The 15,953-nt window shown below is 41.2% G+C and overlaps 1 protein-coding gene across 1 annotated transcript in view; it reads left to right on the plus strand.

Moving 5' to 3' along the window:
• LOC311244241 (troponin C, slow skeletal and cardiac muscles) overlaps positions 1-15,953 on the plus strand; it is a 37,056-nt gene that overhangs the window by 10,431 nt on the left and 10,672 nt on the right. Inside the window, exons 2-3 of the mRNA XM_084333647.1 lie at positions 5,081-5,111; positions 6,362-6,508. Of these exons, the coding sequence (XP_084189773.1) occupies positions 5,081-5,111; positions 6,362-6,508 (178 nt within the window). The remainder of the gene's footprint in view (positions 1-5,080; positions 5,112-6,361; positions 6,509-15,953) is intronic.

Consider the following 15,953-nt stretch of genomic DNA (forward strand, 5'->3'; position numbering starts at 1 on the left):
TCGGCTCTCAACGGGACCTCATTAATTGGATGTACATCTATTGTAGCTTCGCACTCCAGAAGCATTACCAAAAACTACACAAAAACATGCATAGATTATGGCTAGTTTGAATATAATGATATGGAACACCGGTGGGATAAACAAACAACACAAGCGCAAAAGCGTGCTCACACTGATGAAAAAAGAACATGTGGACGTGGCTCTACTAAGCGAAACGCACATTTTAGAGGAAGACATAGATACGTTAGCGGATAACATATACCATAATATTAGTCACTCTTCTTTTGGTACGAGAACTCGAGGTGTAGCCATAGTCGTAAGACGTAAATTAAATATCGAATTAAAAGGGGTATGGTCGGATGCTGAGGGGCGTATAACTATAGCTAGGATTGTACATAATAACAGGAAAATAGCGTTGGCAGCGGTATATGCCCCAAATTTGTACGAAGTGGGTTTCTTCACTTCACTAACCGATGAAATGTTAAACCATCCCGAGTACTCATTTATAATAGGTGCAGATTTTAATGCCATTTGGAATCCAAGGATGGACAAATCTTATCTTGCCTTTTCCAGCGAACAAAAAAATTCATCTAAAGCATTAAAAGATTGGTCAAAGACTACAGGGGTAATTGATTTATGGCGTTCACTTAATCCCACGACCCGAAAGTACTCCTGTCGATCGGCGAGACACAACACATTATCCAGAATTGATTACGTCTTTGCATCCCCGAGACTATTTGATAAATATGAAGTGGAAATGATACCCAATGCGCTTTCAGATCACTGTTATTTAATCCTAAAAGCAACATTTGGTATACTATCTTCCCGGGCCCCAAGATGGCGTTTTAATACTATGCTGCTTAACAACAAGGAATTCATTACACAACTCAAAGAAGCTCTCACAGTATTCCTACGGGAGAATGCAAACGCGGTGCAAGACCCCAGAATAATATGGATGTCGGTAAAGGGTATGATCAAGGATTTCACGGATAGATTTTCCTCCATATTGCGCAAAAATCAATGCACAAAACTGTCTGAAATGGAAACGCTTTACTCAACGTTATTTAATTCTTTAAAATACAACAACTCAACTAGACTAGAAAATCAAGTTAACGTTCTAAAAACAGAGATCAATGCAATATACAGACAAAAATCGGAAATGCAAATACGCAGCACAAGACAACAGCAGTATTTCCAAGGTTCTAAACCTAGTCACCTATTAGCCATGCGATTAAGAATTAATGCAAAATTTGCAGATATAACTGCCATTAGAAAACAACAAGTACTTGTAACAGACCCCAAAATAATAAACGATACATTCAAAGAATTCTACTCCGACTTGTATAATTCAGAAACGACCTTTGATCAAAACAAATTGGACACATATCTTAATCAAATTATTCTCCCTAAACTTTCGGAGGACGACGCTAAACAGTTAGAAGCACCGATCACATTAGAAGAACTCAAGAAGGCCATATCCGGAATGAAAAATGGTAAGGCTCCGGGAAGAGACGGTATCCCATCAGAAATGTACCTTTCTTGTTGGGACATATTTGGACCCTTATTACTAAATATGATCTTATACTCAGTCAAGGAGGGGAGCTTCCATAAACACCACAATATCGCACTCATTTCAGTCCTTCTCAAAAAAGACAAAGACCCCACCGAGTGCGGTAGTTACAGACCTTTAAGCCTCCTCGGAACCGATGTCAAACTGTACTCTAAGGTATTAGCCATCAGATTGCAAAAGCATATGACGTCTTTAGTTCATCCGGACCAAACTGGCTTCATAAGAGGTCGCCTGATCAATGATAACATAAGACGAATACTGCACGTACTAGATGCAGAAAAAGAGGACACCACACCTAAGGCGATGCTATCCCTGGATGCTATGAAAGCATTTGACAGGCTGGAATGGTCGTTTCTATGGGCAGTATTAGAAAGGATGGGGTTAGGAAAAGGATTCATTGATATGATTAAAGTATTATACAAGGACCCATCGGCCATGATTACAACAGGCACATTCATCTCCGAAATCTTTCCGGTATCACGCTCAGCCAGACAGGGTTGCCCTCTTAGTCCCGGACTATTCGATCTATCATTAGAGCCTTTAGCACAATATATGACAATCCCAATACATAGAACCAATCGTAATCAAGGGCACACAACATAAAATTAGTTTATATGCGGACGACGTAATATTGTTCATGCAAAACCCCAACACCACATTGCCGCATCTACTCAAGTTGATAGAGAACTTTGGTGATTTATCGGGATTTAAAATAAATTGACCGAAGTCGGCTTTCCTTCCACTTAACATCCATGCAAAAAAAGACACAACCCTCCCAGGTGCGATACCCATGGTAAAACATTTTAGATGCTTGGGTGTGGAAATATTTCCCACCATAAGACAAACGGTGAAGCACAATTACACAAAAATACAGAACAAAATCAAAGACGACCTGGACAGGTGGGCAAAACTTAAAAACTCAGTACAGGCAAGGGTATCAATAGTTAAGATGGATGTATTACCAAGAATCAACTTCATCAGCTCAATGCTACCGTTACCCCCTCCAGAGGGCTACTGGAAAAGATTACACTCCTCCACATACAAATTTATTTGGAATAACAAACCACCTCGCATAAAAAGATCCACCGCACAGAGAAATAAAGCAGACTGTGGCATGGCAGTTCCAGATTTTTTACAATATTTTAAGGCTTTCACATTAAGACCATTGACAATATGGTTTGATCCCCAGGCTTTGGTATCTTGGAGAGAATTGGAAGAAAACATAGTAGCCCCACAGAGACTGAAGGACATAGCACACACTAAACTTCCAATCAAGCACTGTGAGCGGAAATTTGGCCCCATAATTACCCATGCAATCAGAACATGGCGGGAAACACAAAAAAAATATCCTAACCCTCAAAAATGGCATAATCACACTCCCATATTCAATAACAATGCACTCTTAATGGGAAAACGTCCTATAAGATTCCCTATATGGGAAGAGCAAGGCATACACTCATTAGGGGATATTTTTAATAACCAGGGCTTCTGTAGTTATGGAGAAATATGCACAAAGTTTAACCTCACCGAGTCCACATGGCTTTTTTACATACAGTTACGCCTATGTTTGAAGTCTCACGGTGTTCCATTACACATACCAGTTGAACACCACAGATACCACACATTTTTCTATGAAAGAGAAACATTGGGAGGTTTTGTATCAGGTTTTTATTATCAATTACTAATGTCCTCGTATGAAACCCTTCAACTAGACACTGTCTGGAGGAGGGATATTCCAGACCTGGAAAGTGACTTTGATTGGCAAGAAGCATGGGCAAATGTCCGTCTTACATCAAGGAACCCGGACCATCAACAAATCAATCTTAACTATATTCACAGGACATACTTGACTCCTATAAGACTGAACAGAATGGGCCTGAAACAGGACTCAAAATGCTCCCAATGTACAAATGGAGACGAAGGGACATTTATGCACATGTATTGGGACTGCCCACCAGTTAAGGCATTCTGGAAAGACGTGACCCATCAATTATCAAAACTCGTATCTTGGAATATACCAGTACACCTCTCTGTATTGCTTTTCTAAAAAACTGATCGCATCACGCTGGTTTCAACCGGAAAAAATGTGCCGGAAAGTTTGGTCTCTTACATATCTCGATGTGATATATCAAGAAATATCTACAGCAAGAATTCTGGGTCTCAACGAATCCAAAATGTCAATGTGGGTAGAAGTGGTGGAGAGAATAAAAGCTAGCTTATAATGGTAGTGTCTGGTTAGGAGTGAGGGATAATGGAGGTACTATCCAAGGAGGGGTCCGGGAGGGGGGGGTTCGAGCTGGAGCATATGTGTGTAGGGTTTTAGAAAATAGGTATTAGGGGTATGTCCTATATAAACATTTATATAATTGTTAATTTCGCTGGATATACACCGTATACGGTTAAAATGTTATTATAGACGTTTTTTTTTTGTCTTGTTTCTGTACTTGCATGTAATTTTAACCACCTTGACTGTTAGTTTCATTATGCATTATGTGTTGAGTACTGACTTTTAATCATTTTTGTTTTGCAATAATAAAAAAAAAAAAAAAAATCATTCATTAGACACGTATAGGCTACATAGTGTATTCCAATATCTGTTGTATTGATTAATGATATATTTGAAAGAATGCAGGTTATAGCTATATAATGGGATATATTGCATGTTGGCTATAACCTGCATTATTTCAAATGTATAATTAATCAATAAAACAGATATTTAACTAATTAAGGAATACAAATTCCACAGAAGGCATTAAATAATTATTATTTTCAATAATTTCACAATAATTGCATAATTGTGTTTGAATATCTGAGTAATTAAGTAATTATACATTTGTCCAAAATAGCTGGTTCAGATATGGTTAATCCAGCTGCCTTGTGATCAGATGAATCCATAAATTGCAGTGTTGTTCATGCTCTTAGTTAAACACAGCAGTTCTTCTGTGTGATGTATCAGATTTGAATTGCCAAGAGACTGGAATTGGCCCATCCACAACATTTTAGTTGAATTATAAAATGGTAACTACTTACTTACAAATTAAACCTGCTGTAGGCTCACTGCAGTATGAAATTATGTTACTGGTGGAAGAAAAAAATCATTTGAATTAGGGATGTTCGATATTGGCTTTTTTACCGATACCGATATACCGATATTGTCCAACTCTTAATTTCCGATACCGATATCAACCGATATCAACCGATACCGATATATGCAGGGTTTCCCCCCCCCAAAAAACTGAATAATTTCAGGTAATTAACATTACATATCTCTTGTCGTGTAATTAACACAACATTATGCATACTTTGACAATAAATAAAATAATAATTTGTTCTTACTTGCTTGCCTGGGTAAATAAAGGTTAAATAACGATACCGATATTTTCCGATATCACATTTTTATGCCAATATCGGCCGATAATATCGGTAGGCCGATAATATCGGACATCCCTAATTTGAATTGATAAAAATATTATTCATAATATAATCAGATTTTCTATTCCTTCCCTTCAGGTTGAGAACTTGACAGAGGAGCAGAAAAATGGTAAGGATCTTAGGGCAAAGACATTGCTGGTTCCCGGCTGTAATGTACCGCTATGCTTTGTGCCATGAACTGAAATGAGCTTCATGTATTTACCTTAACCTAAAATACGGGCCACTTATTTGTAAAATTCTTCCCCCAAAGTTGTTGAAATGGTGCAATCGAACAGGCTTACATATTTTTACGTTCTAAAGATGAGCTTGAGTTTATTTCAACTTAAATCAGAAGTTGTCTCAACTTTTATTTTCAATTAACCTTTTTGTATTGGCTTTTCTGAGTTCTATTGTCTAAATAGGAGTTGAATCAACTAAACAGGAGAGAGTGAATATTAACCCTCTGAGACCTGCGGTAGCGCCGGACAGCTAGCTTGTCATGCTAGCTTGTCAGGAAGGGGAATAATGCTCCAAAGTTTTCAAAGGGGTCTCTTACCTCTAGATATCCTAATGAAAATGGGTTATATGGATAGCCACAAGTCTCCCCTTCATAGGCATGCCCATTTTATACTAATCCCATTCAGTTTTGGGCAAGAACCATGCACTTCTTTTGCATGCAGTACAAATATGTATATTCTAAAGATTTTGTATTTGACTACTTCTGCATACTGGTGTCCCTAAACAGTCTTGGAATGGCATACATTGGGTATGACTGGAAATCTGAGACTCTTGTGGATCCAATAAGTATAATCTATCATGTATTTGATTTAACAACAAAAAGGTTTTTCATTGGCTTTTTCTGGTTGAATCAACTAAATATGATTGATGCCAACTAAATGGGTGACGCCACCTAAATATGAGTGGTGTCAACTTGATAATATTCACTCTCTCCAATTAGTTGAGTAAACTAGATATAACCTACATCATCCAAATCAAATGGCAGAGCTATTTTAGCCAGTAGAGCTCTTTTTACTATAGAGCTCTTTTCTTTACTAGAATAGCTCTTTTTACTAGCATAGCTCTTTTTACTATCATAGCCTTTTTTTTTTTATAGCATAGCTCTTATTTACTAGTATACATATTTTTACTAAGCTCTTTTTTCGAGTATAGATCTTTTTACTAGCATAGCTATTTTTAGCAGAGCTCTTTTTACTATAGCAGAGCTCTTTTGCAGAGCTAGAAACCGCCATCGTTTTAAAGTATCAGTTCTGGCACCATCAGAAACCCTAATTAGCAGTGGTAATACAGTATGGTTGCAGCTGTGTGGAAGGTGTATTAAACATCTCATGACTTTGTTTATGGTTTTGTTCTCCTCTTCAGAGTTCAAGGCTGCATTCGACATCTTCATCCAGGATGCGGAGGACGCAGCCATCAGCACCAAGGAGTTGGGGAAGGTGATGAGGATGTTGGGGCAGAACCCCACCCCTGAAGAGCTGCAGGAGATGATTGACGAGGTGGATGAGGATGGTACGACAGCAGAGACATCATCTCTAAACCTGCCACAACAACATGCCTTTGTAGAGGTCTAAGCACTTGCTTACCACCACAGGGACCTGGGTTCAATTCCTACAAACACAATTAGTATTTGCGTGTGGGAAGCCTGTGGGGGGAATGGGTCCTGAGTGTGTGTTAAACAAACAACCAGGGGTTTCCAGTTTAGAGCGGAAGCCAATCATTATCCTCACCCTGTTTTAGGAGAATAACTGTATCTGTTCAACCGCCCATCCAGAGTATTCAGTCGAGGGACAGAGTGAGAGCTTATCAACATACTTGTGGAATTCATTCATACTTCATGGAAGTTGTTGTTGGCTCTTTTTGTAATTTAACTAATGCAGCAAAAACAAAATTTCTTTGTAGATAATTTTTTTTGCTGATCCAGCTTCAACAGCTACACCCACAGGCATGCCCAAGTGATGATTGGCCTACCCTGGCCACTAAATCAAACACACCCGCAATTTGCTCTGTGTAATTTCAGGGTTATTTATTTATTTATTTTAAGGAAATTGGGCAGCTCATCAAATGTATTTATTTTTAGATGTGAAGCACCCCATAGACCGAAAATGGACCTTATTCACCAATGGGTCTCATTCACCAACAGACTTAAGACAAAAGATCAGAACTAATTTTGTCGTAGCTCCACTTAAGACATTTTCGGGCCGATTTTGGGATTCACAAACGGTCCCTTCTCCTGTACAGTAAGAGCAGGATTCTTAAGGCCATTTTTGGGAGGGATCATGGTGATCACGTTCATGTCGACTCTACAGACATCCTTGGAATTAAATAATCATAATAATAATAAATACGACAATATTTGTATAATAGAAAATTACGTTTTACATTTTCCGTCATGCCTCAAGACTGAGGCATCAGTCCAAAAATAAATAAAAGCACTCCACCAACACTGCAAAGGACAGTGATAAATAAATATGAATTAAACCTAACCGCGTGGATATATAGCTATATAGTGGAATATACTGTATTAATATTCCATATTTATACCATTTTGTTGTGTGCTCCTGGCCACCTGTTCAGCGCACACACACATATACAGCGCATACAGTATCTGCTATCTCCTAATAAAACAAGTAATTCTAATAATATAAGCCATACTGTTCATTCATTATGCGCGTGTGTTTGTGTGTGTGTGTGTGTGTGTGTGTGTGTGTGTGTGTGTGTGTGTGTGTGCGCAAGCTGCGGCAGGTGGCCAGGAGCGCGCAACAAGGCGGTATAAATATGGAATATAAATACAGTCTAATCTCAATTTTAATTGAATCTCATTTTGATCCGTAGCAAAGTGCTTCCGTGCTACCTGTTGAATACAGGGATCAGCACTGCAATGCTGACCCTTGTTTTGCACATGGCCCTCGCATTATAATGAGCTGGAGGGGCGTGTCTGTATGCAAATCGGGTCTGCGAGAACGCACTCCCGGGGGTTCGCAGCTGTGATCATTTGTCAAGTTAAGACAACCTCTCCACGCTTTGGTGTATCCGGGGGTAATTGTCGTCGGCTTTCTCTTACGACCTTCCAATGAAGTTGTCGTAAGAGAAAATTTAAGACACTGTTGGTGAATGATGTCCAATGGGTCTCATTCTCCAACATTTCCCAAAGACTTCTCTTAGGGCAACCATCTTGGAACCGACTGAGACAGAATCAACGACAAGTACAGCCAGATTCCCCAATGCGTGGGGAAGCTGTCTTAAGTGGCCCAAACAATCCCAGCTGGAATGCTGGCGATGAGGAACACGCGTTCCCATCTAGGTAATTTGCATACAAGACACGCCTCCGAGAGCTCCTTATAAGCCAGGCTCTGTGCCGTGTGCAAATGAAATCGCAAAAAGTCGAGAGTTTAGACACACCTGTCCAGCTCATTAAATGCAATTTATGCGATGCAGCCGTGTAAAAATGGTGGCGGAAGCGCTTTGCGACCGATCAAAATGAGATTAGATTAATGTATTGTCATCATACATGGCTACTACAGCTCGTGGCCACCTGCCGCAGCGCGCACGCACACACACACACACACGCTCGCTCACAGTACTGTATAGTCTACGTGCGTAGTGAATGAACGCAGTAGGCTTATATTATTCTAATGACTTGTTTTATTAGGAAATAACAGATACTGCACTGCCTATAGTAGTACAGTCCACCAGTCCGCTGCCCGACTCTGGCAGCCTTAATATGTGTACTGTACTTGTACGTATAGGGCAGAGCATATATATAGTATCTACTAAATCCTAATTAAACAAGTAATTAGAATATAAGCCTACTGTTCATTCATTAGACACGTAGGCTAGTATATTCCAATATATGTTTTATTGATTAATGATATATTTGAAGGAATGCAGGTTATCGCTATATAAAACAAATGTCTGTCCCATTGTACCAATCAATGGGATATATTGCATGTTGGCTATAACCTGCATTCTTTCAAATGTATATTTAATCAATAAAACAGATATTTAACAAATAGGAAATACATGAAGGTGACAAAATATGAGGGAAAGAAAAAAAAGCATTTGACACATGACTAAGACTAAAACTATTGGTTTGATTATGTCTTATGGTGTATTTATGTGGAGCACTTCTATGTTCTATATATATTATTTTTGTACAACCGCAGGGGTCATGTCTGCTTCACATGGGCTGTGGAAACGTTCGGTTCACTTGACTGTTTTTGTTATTTTAAGACTGGTGAGCAAGCACGTGCACACATAGAGTCCAAGAGGTGCATGAGCACCTGCCTTTTTGAGCCAAGTGGTCACCAGATCTTGCGGTGCATGATGTACAACTGTGACACGCAACTGCATGCCAAGCGGCCAGGTTTGACCGGAGCCTTGTCACGGTTCCATGCGGCTAAGGACGTTTTGGAGCAGGTGCGGCCATTTTATGGAAAGACCAATATCCCAATGGTGGGTGATCGTCGAGCATGCGACAAGATGGTAGCGCTTGTCGATGCTAGCAACAAGCTGCGGCACATTCCGATGGCCAGGCGCTCCAGTGAGGCTACAGCTCGACTGGTGGACGCAATGGAGCACAAGCTGGATGCCACATTCCCGCTGTGGTCTCCAAATGCAGAAGAGCTGATCTGTGATCCAGAGGGCATTGCTTTCCTGGCCAGCATGAAGGGCGACAGAGTGGCCACATTTGGAGCATTCGATGCCAAGCTGCAATCCAAGCTGAAGTGGCGACAGGAGGGTGAAGCAGCGCAGCAGGCATGCCTTACCAAGGAGCAGCAGGAGATGACTGCGATGTCCAGCATGGCGGTGTTGGAAAGCGAAAGTGATGAAGACAGCAATGCAGATGAAACAGCTGCTCCACCGACTGAGAACACACCCACACGTGAGCGTAAGAAGACTGGCACCACAGCCTTCATTCCATCAAACATCCTCAGCCGGCAGAGTCTTGTGTCACTGGCTACACGGTTGAAGATCACACCAATGCAGCAGGCTGCCTTCATGCGTGGCCTGATCGAGGAATCCGGTGGCAATTCTGCAAAGGTCTCCACATCCTATGCAACAGCAGACCGAGTGCGCCGCCACGTGCTGCAGGCCATCAGTGAGGACCAGCATGAACAGTGGACACCACCTCCCATGTGCACCTTGCACTGGGACAGCAAGTTGACGGCAATGCTCAACAATGTGCGCCAGTTGGAGGAGCGTCTGACAGTGGTCGTCGGAGACGCGAAGCGGCTCAAACTGCTCGGTGTGCCAGCATATATGAAGGGGACTGACGAGGCATGCGGAACGATCATTGCCCGGCTGACATGCAAGCTGCAGGACTGGTGCTGCACCGATCAGGTTGTCAACATGGCATTTGACACCACCGCGTCAAACACTGGCCATCTCACGGCAGCCTGCATTGCAATCCAGCTCTCACTGGGTCGACCACTGCTCTGGTCCGGGTGCCGGCACCACATCAGCGAGGTGCTCCTCAGCCACATCTTCACTGACCTCAAGGTGGAGACATCACGCTCGCCAGAGGTTACATTGTTTACACGTCTGCGGGACAACTGGAACCTGTTGCCACACAAGGACAGCGGCCCATTGTCCCGCTACATTCCTGGCGATGCCGAACCACCGTTCCTGGGCAAGTTGCGTGATGAACTAATTGTGTGCGCTGCAGGAGTTCTCGACTACAAGCGAGACAACTATCGCGAGTTCGTGCAGCTATGTCTTGTGTATCTGAGTGCAGACAGTGCAGAGCACACTCCAGTTAACTTCCAACAACCGGGAGCACTGCACAAGGCGCGGTGGATGGCCAAGCTGCTCTACACTCTCAAGCTGGCCTTGATGGAGCAGCACATTGCCTTGCTTCCTCAGGGGACCATCACTACGCAGCAGCGAGGTGCTGAAGATTCGGGCGTTTGCCAACTTCATCACGCACATCTACGCAACGTGGTGGTTGACCTGCGACACGGCCGTAGATGCGGCATGGAATGACCTTCCACTCTACCACCACCTGTACACATACAAGTCTGTTGACGAGGGCATCGCAGCATCAGCAAATAAGGCGCTGGAGCGGCACCTATGGTACCCGTCAGGCGAGATGCTGCCCCTGGCACTCTTCAGCACCAAGCTGCCAGTTGACGAGCGGCGCGCACTTGCTGATGCTATATTGGAGCACGCGCCGGCTGATATATCCATGCAAGCCCCACAGCTCCGCTTTGGCACTGGCTTCGGCAAGCCAACGTTTCCAACCCTCTCGCCGACCACCAGCTCTGCTGACCTCGCCAACCCAGACTGCTGATTTGGCATGCACCTGCTGCACATCAATCCCGCGTTTCTTTCACTGGATGTAGAGGATTGGGCTACCAGTACAGCATTTCAGATGGGTGCAGTGAATGTACGTGCCATCAATGTTGTGAATGACTGTGCCGAGTGTGGCGTCAAACTGACGTCAGACTTTGTGGCAGCAGCCAGGAGCGAGGAGCACCTGCAGAATGTGCTACAGGCAGTTGAGCATGACCGCTCAACACGGCCAAATCTTCGCTGCTGCAAGCGCAAGCTGGACCAGGTCTAGGACTCTAGGATGCTTGAGACATGTTTGAAAGACTATTTCAATGTTGTTATCAAACATTTTGTTCTTAAATGTTAGGGTTAATAAATGTTGTTCTCAAAAACTATTTCTTGTCGTTTTTTAAATTGCCTTGTCATGTTATCTAGTAAAACGCCCAAAAAGGCCCATTTTCATATTTTTCACATGCTGTGTGCTACCTCTAAATCTCAACGAATCTTTCCCAAACTTTGCACAAATAATTTTTATGTGTGTCCGAACTAAATGCAACCCCAGACAGATTGATATGTTGAGATTACATTTTTGCATTGCAATTTGATTGTCCATATAAAGCTTTATCCTTGATTTGACCTCATGAAGTCCCAAAGGGACACCGGTGGAACATCCTGGTGGGGTCATGTGACAGATCATGTGATGTTGTGCTCCCATAAACCACCTTTCCACAAAGCTGACTGATGGTGGTGACTAAATGACAGAAGTAGCTAGCATTCAAAACCTAGATTCTTGTTGCTAAAAGGTAAGATTTGCCCATTTAAGAATTATAATGCTTACATAACATGTTCTTTATTATATATAACCTGTTGTGAACACATTTCTTGAATAAAATTATAAAGAAAACAATTGATAAAAATCGCTGTGACACATACGTCACACCGGGCATATCACATCATATATGTCACAATACGAACAATTATTATGATCTGCTCAGTTAATTTGTCTGATTCAATGATATTTAGTTAATATATTTTATATTGTTCAATTGTTCAAAGCATATTAAAACAAATATCAGTCATATTTCAATGTAGTACCCTGTAGTGCCATGTAGTAGTATCCTGTAGTGCCATGTAGTACCCTGTAGTACCCTGTAGTGCCATGTAGTACCCTGTAGTGCCATGTAGTACCATGTAGTACCCTGTAGTACCCTGTAGTGCCATGTAGTACCATGTAGTACCCTGTAGTGCCATGTAGTACCCTGTAGTGCCATGTAGTACCATGTAGTACCCTGTAGTGCCATGTAGTACCATGTAGTACCCTGTAGTACCATGTAGTACCCTGTAGTGCCATGTAGTACCCTATAGTACCATGTAGTACCCTGTAGTGCCATGTAGATGTAGTACCCTGTAGTGCCATGTAGTGCCATGTAGTACCCTGTAGTGCCATGTAGTACCATGTAGTACCCTGTAGTACCATGTAGTACCATGCAGTGCCATGTAGTACCATGTAGTATCCTGTAGTACCATGTAGTACCATGTAGTACCATGTAGTATCCTGTAGTACCCTGTAGTATCATGTAGTGCCATGTAGTGCCATGTAGTACCCTGTAGTACCATGTAGTACCATGTAGTGCCATGTAGTATCCTGTAGTACCATGTAGTGCCATGTAGTGCACTACATAGGAATTAGGAATACGTTTAATGATTAACGCCCAATGTGACATATATGTAACATTTCAGATCTTTGCCATTAGGGGGCGCTATTTTGAAAATAAATTCAGAAATGTGTTCTTTGTAGTCTATTTAGTCAGTCTTATGCCCCTCATAATTTTCCTTGAAGGAGAAATGGGTGTGGGTTCTAATGGGTTAATCGGTTCATTTTCCGTTTTATAGCATTTTGAAAAGCCCTCGTTTTCTTGAAAGTTTCAGGAAAATATTAAGATTCCGTGATAAACGGCATTTACTGGAATATTCTGGAATACACAAAAAACCTTGTAATTTTTCGGCCTATTTATCAATTGTTTTCAAATAAACGCTAGATTATCGATAGTATATGTGTACTTGTGCACGCTAGAGAAGCGAGCTGAAAAATCTATTCTCTCATTTCCTGATCAGCGCGCACACACACACACACACATAGGGCAAACGCTGATATCTCTGTGAAAACAGATCCGATTATCCTAAGACTGGTCAAATAGATTCCTTACCTCAGATCAGATGTTCTCCAAAAAGATTATTCCAATTCCTGATTGCCATTCCAAATATCGATCGTGTTTATTGATTCAGCGCTGGGTACTGTAAATATGTATTCCACGCTGTTTTCCGGCTCTGCAATCACTTCGATCCAGTGGAGGTTTCTCTATGACAACACGTGAAACACAAATTCACTCATAATTCATAATTATTATTAATTTACATATACCTATATATATATATAAAAAATATATATATATATATATATATATATATTTATTTTTTTTAATTATTATTATTATTATTTTTTTATTATAAATGTTTTCCTCTGTAAAAAAAAATTCCAGTGAATTTTTTTTTTCAAAAATTGCCAAAATTGACAGCTCTGAGCAGGCCTGCACTGCAGTATTGCCTGCAGTAATTATTCGTGAAGAAAACTTCACAGGTGTGACCCATTGTTAAATAAATAATAAATAACAGCGAATCAAAATAGGCTATTAACTTCATCTAAGCACGGTCTGTGCAGTTAAACTCTTGCCATTGAATGGAGGATTGATTGATTGACAGCCCTTGACATCCAATACACGGAGGTTGAATATGATTGGCAGCCTTGCAAATCCAATCAGAGATTGCTGCATTGCAAAGTCAAAACGGGTCCAGCTGCATGTCCGGAGGATAGGTTTAGCTCGGGCCAATCTCAAGTTTCTCAAGTTTCTTTATTAGTTGTCATACAGAAGTACAGAATACTTTTATACAAAATGTAACATAAAGAAGCATTTTGTATAAAAGTATTCTGTACTTCTGTATGACAACTAATAAAGAAACTTGAGAAACTTGAGATTGGCCCGAGCTAAACCTATCCTCCGGACATGCAGCTGGACCCGTTTTGACTATGTGAAAGTTGAGACTATGAGAAAGTTGTTGTTTAGTAGTTAGTAAGCTGTACAGCTATAACAAGTCAAGTCAGGCTAAATTAAACTTTGCGCCAACATTAGGACCGAAGTATAAACCAGCAACTGAGCAACATGAAGAAGTGTACTTATGCATCTGGATCAGAAAAAACGTTGTGGCTGAAAAAGTAAGTAGGCTACAGTGCTTGTATGCTAACAGTAGCTAGCCAGCTTAGCCTACATCACAATGATAATCACCAAGCTAACTTACTGTACACACTGTAGGGCTGGGCAATTAATCGAAACAGAATCGCGATATCGATTCATAGACCCATGCAATCTCATTTCTAAGTTATGACTATTTTCTTTTATTAATTTTTTTTACTTTTTCAATTATTTTATCTGGGTTGAACATAATTTGTGGAACTCCCTCTGGTGTTGTGGTCGTGGTATTCACTGACCTTTGGGAAGTATTTCGACATGCACATGGGTATCTTAGTGGTGTAGTGTATCTTGTAGACCAGGCCCATTGCAAGTTGCTGTACTCTGTCGTCTACTCTAAGCCATCCTAGGTTGTCAAAGTGGACAGGGGTGAGGTGGGTTTTAGGAGTAAGGTCAAGCAGTAGTCTGACCAGTTTGTTTTGTGATGTTTGTAATCTTGTTTTTAGTGCCTTTGAGGTGCTTTGGTACCATGAGGTGCAAGCATAGTCGTAGTACCCTTGAATGAGTGCTCCTGTTAGAGTCTTCAAGGTATTCTTGTTTACCAGAGAGGAGATCCGGTACAGGAATCTAGTTCGTTGGTTGACTTAGTTTTATTACATTGGATCCCATTTTGTCACAGGAAAGATTTGCCTCTATAGGATGGAACCCAGGTAGGTAATTTCATCTTTCCTTTTAAGATAAGATAAGATATTCCTTTATTGATCCCCTTGGGGAAATTCAGGCATCATAGCAGCATGGGGGAAGGGGGGGGGGGTACAGGTAGTGAAAACAACACAAGCAGTGTAAACAAATAGGTCAATATAATTTACTATCTAACTAACTGAAATATACATTATTCATTATTCACAGTATCACAGTATCCACATAAGGTGCAGTATGCATAAGGTAGTGTTATTGTCCTACTTGGGTTCCTATTAGTTCTAGGTCGATGTCTGGCAGCAGTCGCTGCCCACTGTTGTGGAGCCTGATGGCCACTGGTATGAAGGACTGTCCGAGGCGGTTAGTTGAGTGTCGGGGGGGTATGAGTCTGTGGCTTCCTTGTCACCTTCACCTAATATGTTTTGATCTGGTCAGGTGCGCTGTCACCTAAAATGTTTTGATCTGATCAGGTGCGCTGTCACCTAATATGTTTTGATCTGGTCAGGTGCGCTGTCACCTAATATGATTTCATCTGGTCAGGTGCGCTGTCACCTAATATGATTTCATCTGGTCAGGTGCGCTGTCACCTAATATGTTTTCATCTGGTCAGGTCCGCTGTCACCTAATGTTAATATGTTTTCATCTGTGTCCACTGACCACTGAGACACAGTGGGGGATGTTTTAAAAATATTATTTAATATATTATAATATAATATAATAATTTGTGCTTCACCTAAAAA

The sequence above is a fragment of the Notolepis coatsorum genome (genome assembly GCF_963971535.1).
Source record: "Notolepis coatsorum genome assembly, chromosome: 17".
Taxonomy (NCBI): domain Eukaryota; kingdom Metazoa; phylum Chordata; class Actinopteri; order Aulopiformes; family Paralepididae; genus Notolepis; species Notolepis coatsorum.